Below are 10,732 nucleotides of genomic sequence, written 5' to 3'. Positions count from 1 at the left end.
ATCAGGATGTTTGAGCGATCTTTCCGATGGAGACGACATATTCCGGGCTCCCGTCAGAGGAATGACACTAAACTGGAAGGGTTTTAATCACATCCAAATGGATCTATGACATCACATAAGGAAACATTTTAGAGTTATCTGCTGTGTAAACTCGCATCAAAACTTTGAAACCACTCGCACATCGTCAGCCATTTCAGTTAACTTGACCAATGCTTGGTTCAGCAGAGGAACGCAGATTAAAAGAGCATTTTAAGCTTCATAGATGTTAAAACTGTATTTTTACAGACTCAAAAGATGAGCTGTGATGTCAAAACGAACTGGATGATCTGAAGAGTGAACGCTTCTGTAGACAAGCTTCTTTTTTCTCATCGCAACTTTAAATAAAAACTAAAATGAGGGGAAAAAAAAAAATCTGTTTTTTAATCCCTTTTCTTTATTTTTCAGACTTTTTTCGCGTTACAAATTTCTTTTTTAAGAACAGCTGATCAGCCTTCCTTTAAGAGTTCGGTCCCAATAAAGCTGCGAGATAAATGAGAACTGAGCTTAAATACGCAGTGTGGATCCATTACTTTGGTACAGCTACAAATACATGGATGGATACTCATTATAAGTATAAATACTCCTGGCTTAACTGTGGGCGGAATAAAAAAGTTAAAAGATGAAAGAAATTATTCTTGGCACGCTGAGACGTCCACCTATTGTCTGAAGGTACCGGAAAGAAAAAAAGCAGGTGATGTAAGAAACTTCCTGAGTAAAAACAATACAAAGCCGATGGCGACCAACTCGTGTGCAAGGAGCGCCGCGTGAGCCACGTTCAGCTCTGCTGTTGCATAAACAGAGTTAAAACAAAGAGTACACACTGCGTGCATGTGCTCATGTTGCTCATCACTGCTCAAGAAGGCACTTCTGGTCTTGTGCAGGTTTTTGTAGCTTGAACTTTAACAAGCAGGATAAAAGTTTTTGGTGACTGCAGAGGAAAACGGATTTGATGCCACGACAGACAAGCTGCAGCTTCCAGGCTGTCGACTCCGTTTCAGAGTCTTCCATGTTGGTCCCTGCGCCATCCTGTCACCTCCAGCGGAGCGCAAACACCTCACAGTCCAGCTAGAGGATCGTTAAATCTGTCTGGTGATGGTTGGTCACAACTTCCATCTTGTGGTCAGAGGTGGAAAAGCTGTGTGTTCCCCCTCCTCTGGAGAGCACCAGCAGGGTGTCCCCCGACATGCCCCCAAACTCAAAGGCAAACGTCCCGTAGAAAAGCATGATGAGCATGCAGTAGACCCACTCGAAGATGGCAGAGCTGTGCTGCAAGACGAAGCTCTCCTGGCAGAAGAAAACTCCACCTGGTGACCGGAGGTTAAGGAGAACAACGGCTGCACATGAAGTCAGCAACATAAGAAGCTCCATGTGACTCCTGCATGCACACATGTCCAGTTAGAACCGGTGAAACTGTGGCTCTTTACTTCTCAGGAACAAGTTCAGGCAGTAAATCGTCGTCTCCACGCACTGAAATGTCATTTTTGCAGATGAATATATACCTGATTATACCAGGTGTGATTTATAAAAGCAGGTAAATAAAAGAACCAACTGGTGTGTTCTGGTGTTCCACTGGTTTTACACTGCCGTCTTCACTGCAGCTTGTTCCTGTTAGAAGGTTTTAAATCTCGGATTAATTAGCTCTATGCAACATGTTCAAGTTCATTAATATTAAAATTAAAATATGTACGAATAAAAAAGAAAGTTGTAGGATTCTGATTCGCTGTGGGAACAAGCTTTGTTTACTTTTACAGAACCTGAAATAAAAAGTGTAATTCATCATTATGAACATTATGAGTTAGTGACTTTACATGTCTATGTGTGTGTGTACGTGTGTGTGTGTGTGTGTGTGTGAGGATGTGCCAGGGTGGGGGGGGGTATGGAGAGGAGGGTAGCCTGCTTTTAAATGTTTAACACGTGTTGTGCTTTGTTTTTTATGTATGAAAAGTGCTTTATAAATAAAGTTTGGTTTGATTAAAACAGATTTATTTATCTGTAACGCTCTGAAAAGTCATTTTTATAATGTTTGTCTTATTGTTTGCTGTTCTTTTTTTCTTCCTTATGTTTGTTTTTATTGACTTTAAATCACAATGCTTTCCTATATGCTGCTCTACAAATAAAGTTTTATTAAAACCTTTATTCATAAACAAAATGCATTAACGCTACAAGATTCTTCAATCCCCTCAAATGCCTTGTTGTCCAGGCACACTGACGTCACGGAGAGTAGAGACAGAAGAGCCACGGGTTCCTCATGTTTGGGTAAATGAACAGGACTGAAAACACGCCACTGATGTCTGTCGTTACATGTTCAAATGTTTGTTTTGATTCTGTTCAGATTCAACTCAAAGAGCAGCTCAGAAAGAGCATTTCCTTCGAGGGAAAAGGAAAGATCCCTTTGAAAAACAAACGAAAAAAGTCAACAGAGCAGCGTTTGCTTCCATAAAACCGTGGTTGTTGACCAACCGTAGACATTTCTGATGAGACTCTGTGATGGCCTGCCATCTTAGTTTGTATTAGGCGTGATTACGAGAGAATGAACTGCACCTGCAGAGGTAGGAGTGGCTTAACTTATAAAGCCTGCTTTTGCCAGACTCACTGCGTGTTTCTCAGTTCAGGGTCTGCACACTTCCAAGTGCGCAGACTGCGTAAACAACGAAGTGTTCTACGAGGTCTGCACACACCGAAGTGTGCTTACTGCCAGTAAAACAAGACGGCCTATCTAGCGTACGAGAATTACCCATAGTGCTCCAGTCCTCCGTTGCCTGGCAACTACATATGCCAAGTTTATCTAATTATTGATCTCATTCTTCCACAAAAAGACACAAAAATATTTTTAAAATGAGAGAAAATGGTGCCAGTAATTAAACTTTGATTTATTTCCATTTTCCTTTGTGTGTAAATGAGCAACATGAGGCGGTTTAGACGAGCTCTCCTCTGGCTGACAGCTCATCCTGTCAAGCTGACGTTGACTTCAGTGGAAAATAATCCTTGTTAGACACAAATACAGTCGTCCTCATATGTATTCATACCCTCCCATTAAAGAAGGAGAAAACTGCAGCCTGGGAAAGAAGCTGAAATTGACAATAGTAATAATAAATTAAAGTGTCATTAAAATCATGACATTATTTTCTAATTCTGGTTCAATAGAAATATTTATATATATATATATATATATATACATACATCCCCCAATCAGACTTCTGCACCTGTTGACAGGTATTTTATTCCACTGTTCTTCAGTAAAATGCTCTAATTTGTCCAGGATCCATTAGTGTGTTTTTTCTTTTACTCAACTAAATGACAAAACAGTGTCTTATACCACTGAATTATAATTTAGCACATTTTAAGTTATTGTTCATTATTTTAGTCTCCAGTTATCTGAGTGACTGTAATAAATTCAGCCTTTTCTTTAATGAAAACTGACGAAGACATCTGAGGACGACTGGAATGAAATTCATTTGTGGTTATTGGACACAAATATGTATGTGTTTATACATAAAAATAAATAAGCGGTCTGGCTGGTGTGGTACCTACACCAGCGCTCTGCTGCTCATTCTTCTCTATCAGGAACGCAGTGGATTCTGGGATGGGAGAGGGTGCATCGGATGCATCTCTTGTATCCTTCATTTTAAGCTGATCTGGAGCCAAACAACGTGTGGATTTGAAGGTTGGATTCAAAGGAGCCTCTGAATTGAGACACTTGGCGCCACTATGACACATGCAGCCGATGAATCCGCACTTGGAGGTGTTCAGACCCTGAACTGAGAAACATCCACTCCCTGGTTTTTCCTCTGGCTGGGCAGCATTTCTCTCCCCATCACGGTAATTATGACTTGTTAAGTTTTGGGTTGCATTTTTGTACAACATTGCACACATGGTCACACAACCATTCACAGCATTTCGCTACTGATATTTTACACACTCAGACCCCATTATGAGTTTGTTTTATGATTAAGTTCTGTAAATAAAGTGACTGGCAATAACTCATCCTATATTTGACTCCCTCTTTTGTTACCGCTGTGAGCCAAGGTGGTGACACTATTGATGAGAACTTTGCCATGGAGTGACGTTAGCAGCGCTTGGTTGTTGAACAAAAGAAGCAGCAAAAACCAGATCAAATGTAAAATTATGGATTCTGCACAGCCAATCAAACTGATGGACCAGAGAGAGATCCAACGTCATGAACGGGCTGAAGAAAATACGATAAATAGGATCTTACAGTCTGGTCCAGGGGTGTCCAAAGTCAGTCCTCGAGGGCCGCTGTCCTGCAGGTTTCCCATGTATTCCTGTTCCAACACATCTAGCTTCCACTAAATGGATCAAACAGCCAATGACGTGCACAACTGATTAAGCTCTACTACTAATTAATTTGAATCAGGTGTGTCTGAGCAGTGATACATGGAAAACCTGCCAGGATTCTGGCCCTCAAGGACCGGAGCTGGACACCTCTGGTCTGGTCAATGCCGTGTTATTGTAATATGAACTGATCATCGTCTGCTGCATCAATAGAAGCTACAGACCATAACGAACCACAGAAGCAAACATATGGGGTGAAAAAATCCTTAAACAGTTCAGCATCATGTGAAATTATGCCACAGCAGTAAGAGCGGGTTTTTAAAGGATACTGAGCACCAAGGCGATCAGCGCCAGCAGCGCCATCACCAGACGTACGTGACCTATCCGGTAATCCTCCTGGGTTTTAGCCAACCTGTAGGTCAGAGCCGACTGAAGACACACAAACAACATGCTGGATGGGAAGGCGACTCCAGCTCCGACATAGTGGAGGACTTTGGCAAAATCCACCTGCAAAACACGTAAACATACAAAGAACCTGCATGAAGTTTGCTTGGTGGCACGTTGCAAACAACAACTAGAAAGTTTTAAATTAATATGTGTCTGAATTTCTTCATATTCACTTCCTTTTATAAACTACTTTTCATATCAACGTCAAAACGCCACCCTGACGAGTGAAATAAACTCACCTACAGGATGAATCTCACTGAACGACCCTTCATCAGCCATTAAGTGTTTAATTACCAATTTACTGTTATTAACAAGTGATCGTATTTCTGTTGAATTTACTGCAGGCCATGGTGCCCTGAGGTCAGGAAGCCTCCCAGCAGCAGGCACCAGCCATGCTCCGATACCAGTATCGGTCTGATAAAGGTGCTCTGGTACAACGTCATCTGGTACCAATGTGTAAATATTAGCAGGTTATTACTATTAATCTAGCCTCCAGTACCACTGTGAGAAATCTTGGAGTCATTATTGACCAGGACTTGTCTTTTAGTTCACATTTAAAACAGGTTTCTCGAACCGCCTTCTTCCACCTGCGTAATATTGGAAAAATTAGAAGCATCTTTTCTCAGAAAGATGCAGAAAAATTAGTCCATGCCTTTAATACTTCCAGACTGGATTACTGGAATTCCTTATTTATGGGTTGTCCCAAATATGCCCTGAAAAGTCTCCATCTGATCCAAAATGCTGCAGCGAGGGTTCTGATGAGGACTAGCAGGAGAGATCATATTTCACCAGTTTTAGCCTCTCTACACTGGCTCCCTGTTAAATCCAGGATAAAGTTTAAAATTCTTCTCCTCACATATAAAGCTCTCCATGACCAAGCTCCATTGTACATACAAGATCTTATAGTTCCATATATTCCAAATGGAGCACTTTGCTCTCAGACTGCAGGTTTACTGGTGGTTCCCAGAGTCTCAAAGAGTCCTATGGGAGGAAGGGCCTTTAGCCATCAGGCTCCTCTCTTATGGAACCAGCTCCCACTGTGGGTTCGGGAGGCAGACTCCCTCCACACCTTTAAGATGGAGCTAAAAACCTTCCTTTTCCATGATTCTTATAGTTAGGATATGAGCATCTCCTGAGTTGGAGTCTGCATGTACGGGACCCAACTGTCCAGGTTCTGCTCATTGCTCTTATAGTTATGGGTAGTCTAGCCATCCATTACTTATGTAGCAATGGGGATGTTACCTGATGCACTGAGAAGTACCTCGCTCTATTTCTCTAATATATTAGTGTATAAATATATGCCAACATTGCCGTCTCTAACTTATTTCTCCTTTTTTCCGCAGGTCTTCCTGAATAAGTGCAGTTGTACATGTTGATCTGTCTTTCCTGTCCTCTCCACCCCGACCAGTCGAGGCAGATGGCTGCCCTCCCTGAGCCGGGTTCTGCCGGAGGTTTTCTTCCTGTTAAAGGGGAGTTTTTTCCTTCCCACTGTCGCCTCGTGCAGCTCAGGATGGAGGATTGGATCCAAGTCATGACTCGATGCAATCAGTTGGTTTCCATTATAGGATATGTATGAATTGGCTTGAAATTATGTGTATGTAAAGTATCTTGTGACAATGTTGTTGTGAAGTGGCGCTGTACAAATAAAGCTATCTGAATTGAATTGAATTACACAGATGTTGCACAGAGCCACAGCTTTACTGGGTTCGGTCCTCGTCTAGGTGAAGCCCAGAAACTTGAAGTCAGATCTCTTTCTCCTGAAGTCCACCATGATTTCCTTAGTTTTTCATGTGTTGAGGACCAGGATGTTGTTTTTCAACCTTGTCCCTGCTGTGGTCTCATCCCCCCCGCATGGTACCGTCCAGAAACCTCACGATGGGGTTGCTTTGTTGGGTGGGGATACAGTTGTGTACTGTGGTCATTGCATCTTCGATCTAGCTTATATTCCTGTAAACTGGTTGGAGCTGAAAATGAGTGGCAGTTCTTGAATGATGCGACTTCTGACCAGTTTGTTTTAATCACTTCATAACTGGAGTGAAGTTCACAAACCAGAAGTCATTTAGGCTTCTGGAGGTGGTTTTTTTTGGGACCGAAATGATTGTTTATGACAGCTCTGGTCCTCAAGGGAAACAACACAGGTTTATCATGTTTCCTGGCTCCAACACACCTGACTCAATCAGTCACTGTGCAAAACTTTGATAGCTGTTGGATCTATTTAATGTAAGCCAGGTGTGTTGAAGCAGGGATACATAAAAAAATCTGCAGGACATCGACCCATGAGGACCCACTAGGCAGGATGGAACAGAGTCTTAAGTCAAGGACAGATTAAATAGTTCAGCTTTTTTCTGTTAAATTCTAAGTTATTATGCCAGAAAATCACGAATAATAACTTACCTCAGATGTTTTTGGGTTTCAGTGGAATAATAATGTAGAAATGAACCGTTAGCTGTTTGATCCATGCTATTAAGTTGTATGATAAGGCCTAAATGGTTTTCTGATTTAAAAAAAAAAGGCCTCATGTTCAGTCAGTGAGGAAAGTACAGATAATAGGATAAGATAACATATGACTATTTATCTCACAGTGGAGAAATTCACTGTTACATAGGCCCTCAGAAACAACAAGGAGGGTGCGAATAGTAATGAAAGGTGCAAACAAAGTAGATTGTGCAAAAAGGTAGTAAACAATAATAATAAAAATAAAAATATAACTAAAATCCACTACGAGTTAAAAAAAAAAAAAATCTAAAGAACAAGCAAAACGAGCAAATACAACACTAACTACATCACTGTCGCTACTTTAGCAGACTAAAACAAAATTACAACACAAATGCAATCACAACAATCCCAAATTAACAGCAGTTCCAAATCTTTGCTTTAAGGGATTTAAAGCACTTGATCATCATGGAAAATGGCAGAATATGATCAAAAAAGACAAATTTACACGTAATAAAACAAGCTAGCATGCTAACTTTCGCTGAATACAGCTTCACAGAGCTGCTAGCTTGCACATAGCAGCAGCTCTTTTCCCCACTGAGCCGTTGCTTCTCATCATTTCATGTTTGTTTTGTTTAAACAAGATAACATTCTCATTCTGCTGAATATTAATTTACAGGAGATTAATACGGTCTTCTGTCTCTAAACCAATCAAGGATGCATTCACATCAGGATAGTCCGCTGGACTCGGTCTGATTGTCCATGCAGACAGAGATCGTGTTCATGCTCCACTTTGGTCAAACAAGTCAAACCATTAGAATATTCATTCATTTTCCTAACCACTTAATCCAATTCAGGGTCGTGGGGAAGCTGGAGCCTATCCCAGCAGTCTTTGTGGGAAAGGCAGGGTACAGGGACGGTGGGAGGAAGCCAGACTACCTGAAGAGAACCCACGCATACACGGGGAGAACATGCAAACTCCACACAGAAAGGCCACTGTCTAAACCTTGTCCCAACCGAGGATCAAACCAGCGACCTTCTTGCTGTGACCATGCCACCGTGCAGCCCCTGACGCTGCACAAGTATTTAGCAGAAGAGAGGACATGAAGAAGAAAACATGGAGACCAAACTATGGCTGTTTTGGGTTTTTATTGTGTCTTATGCAAGTATACTGCAGAAATCCACTGCAACAATGGACGCAGTATGAACACCAGACGAGGCAGAGGACCCTTAACGCCATCGCTATGGATTTACCCACAATGCAACGCTACGCCACATGCAGGAAGGGACTTGTTTTTTGTAGTCCACTTCCTGTATTTGGTCTGCAAGAAACTAACCGAGACCTGCGTTTGGAGGCAGACTGAGTCTGCTTCTTTAATCCGAATCCGAATTTGTTTGGCACGTTCACATTTCCACAAAGGAAGAGACTTTCCCAGCAAACGGACGAGGATTCAGATCGGAAAGACTAATGGGAATGTTCTCAGAATCTCCTCACAGGTGCCTATTTAAATCTCTTGATCCCTGAAAGATAAACTCAGCCTTCAGCTGGTAACTAAGGAGATATCATCTCTTTCCTGATGCGACCAAGAAATAATTTACAGAAGAACACAGGAGTCATCCTGACCCAACACCGGACCCAAGCAAACAGTGGTACGAGGACCATCACAAGGCAGGACAGCACCGTCTGCACCTGGAAACTGTCATAATAGTCGTCTACAAAGGCCACCGGATGATCCCTATAATCATCTTTGATGCTGAGAGATGACAAAGTGTCAGCTTGAACGCAGTTAGAGCCTCTTAGACGGAGGAAGATAATCTTGTGTGTATTTCTAATTCTCATAATGCTTCTTCTGCTCTCTCAGGCTGCACACACACATTTCCAAATGCAGCAGCTGGTGCGTGATGACGCCCTGAACTTAGCAGAAGAGGAACGTTAAAAAAAAGCTCTACTGACAGGGAGGAGACAGAAAGATTTATACATGTTCTTATCCCACCTACATGAGGAGTTTGAGATTTTGTGCTTTATGAGTTCGGAAAACACGCATAAAACGTGATCATTCCTTTAATACATGAGATTAAATTTATTATAATTTGTATTTCCTTTCCACTGTCGCCTCGTACAGTTCAGGATGAGAGATTGGATCTCAGTCCAGATCTGACGCAACTGATGTGTCTGTAAAGCTCTGAAATACAAATGTTGGGATGTAGTGATACATAAATAAAAATTAATTAAATTTAATTAAATTAGCTTAAATTCTCTGGGAAAAATTGTAAAAAAAAAAAAAAAAAAAAAAGAAAAAAATTCTAAATATTCACTGCCTTTGTTTTTTATTTATTTATTTATCCTTTTAGTTGTTTATTGTTATTATTTTTATTTATAATTTCATGTTTTGTTTTGTTTTTTTACTGTTCATGAGAGAAAACAAATAATGATTATTCTTCATTTACATTGTAGACTAAATCAGATTATTTGTAAGATTTAGGAGGATTTCTGATGCTCTTAGTGCAGGCTTTACCAAACCCGTGTGGTGATTCCTGTTCCCTGGTGGGCGTGGTCAGCTGAGAACTGGAGGCACACCTGATCCACATTCCAGCAATCTACATCAACCTAAGACCAGCTCTGCCTGCTAACCAGTGCCAGATTGTTGATTGCCCTGCGGTAAAACAGCTCTCGGCCTCTGCTTACGTTGCTTGTGCAAACCTTCGATTTGTAACCTGTCCTGTCTTCCTCCTGCCAGTTCATAGACGCTACCTGCCAGTTTTGCCTGCCTGCCCGCCCGTTCGCTTGCTCCCCTGTTTGCCTGCCTGCCTCCTGCTGCTCGCCAGTCTGCCAGTCTCTGAAGTTCCGCTGGAAGAATTCACAGGGATCTGTGGAGAACCAATAAACCTCTCTCTGCACTCTGACAGTGTCCGCTCTTTGGATCCTACTAGCCCCACTTTTACAAAAACCCGGGGTCCGAACTTGGCATTATCTATACGAGAGACTTTGTTACAATATCTCATCAGTTCATTCTCATTATATACTTTATACTATATACCTATTGTGTGGAAGTTTGGGGGAGCACATACAAAACAAATATTGAGCCAATATATGTAGTCCAGAAAAGAGCAATAAGAATTGTATGTAACACCCATTTCAGACAACACACACATCAACTCTTTGTTAACTTGAAAGCTCTCAAATTCAGAGATCTAGTCTATTTCAAAATCATACAATTCATGTATTCAGTAATTCATAAAAAAAAAAGTACCACAAAGTATCCAGGGGTTGTTTCAGTTGAGGGAGAGTTCATACGCACTACGAGGTACATGCATCCTAAAAACAGATAAAGAAAACACACAAGCTAAATACCATTGTATCACAACCACTGGAGTTAAACTGTGGAATAACTTAAGTGATGATATGAAGTCATGTCCTACTATTATCAAATTTTAAAAAATCCTAAAAAAACATATATTACAGGACAGAATTACTTTGATTTATGTATAATGTATGGATGTGCATTTCTGTCTGTATATG

General features: G+C 41.2%; 1 protein-coding gene across 1 annotated transcript in view; it reads right to left on the bottom strand.

Annotated features, from left to right (window-relative positions):
* Positions 1-1,104: 1,104 nt before the first annotated feature.
* The window catches only part of LOC306771835 (transmembrane protein 150A-like), a gene marked incomplete at its 3' end in the record, with an annotated part of 43,131 nt that continues 33,503 nt past the window's right edge, over positions 1,105-10,732 (bottom strand). The window contains exons 7-8 of the mRNA XM_079261156.1: positions 4,662-4,839; positions 1,105-1,343 (exon numbers count right to left, since the gene is read on the bottom strand). Of these exons, the coding sequence (XP_079117282.1) occupies positions 1,105-1,343; positions 4,662-4,839 (417 nt within the window). The remainder of the gene's footprint in view (positions 1,344-4,661; positions 4,840-10,732) is intronic.

Source organism: Telmatherina bonti, assembly GCF_933228915.1.
Source record: "Telmatherina bonti genome assembly, chromosome: 21".
Classification (NCBI taxonomy): Eukaryota; Metazoa; Chordata; class Actinopteri; order Atheriniformes; family Telmatherinidae; genus Telmatherina; species Telmatherina bonti.
This window is presented reverse-complemented; position numbering and strand designations above follow the sequence as displayed.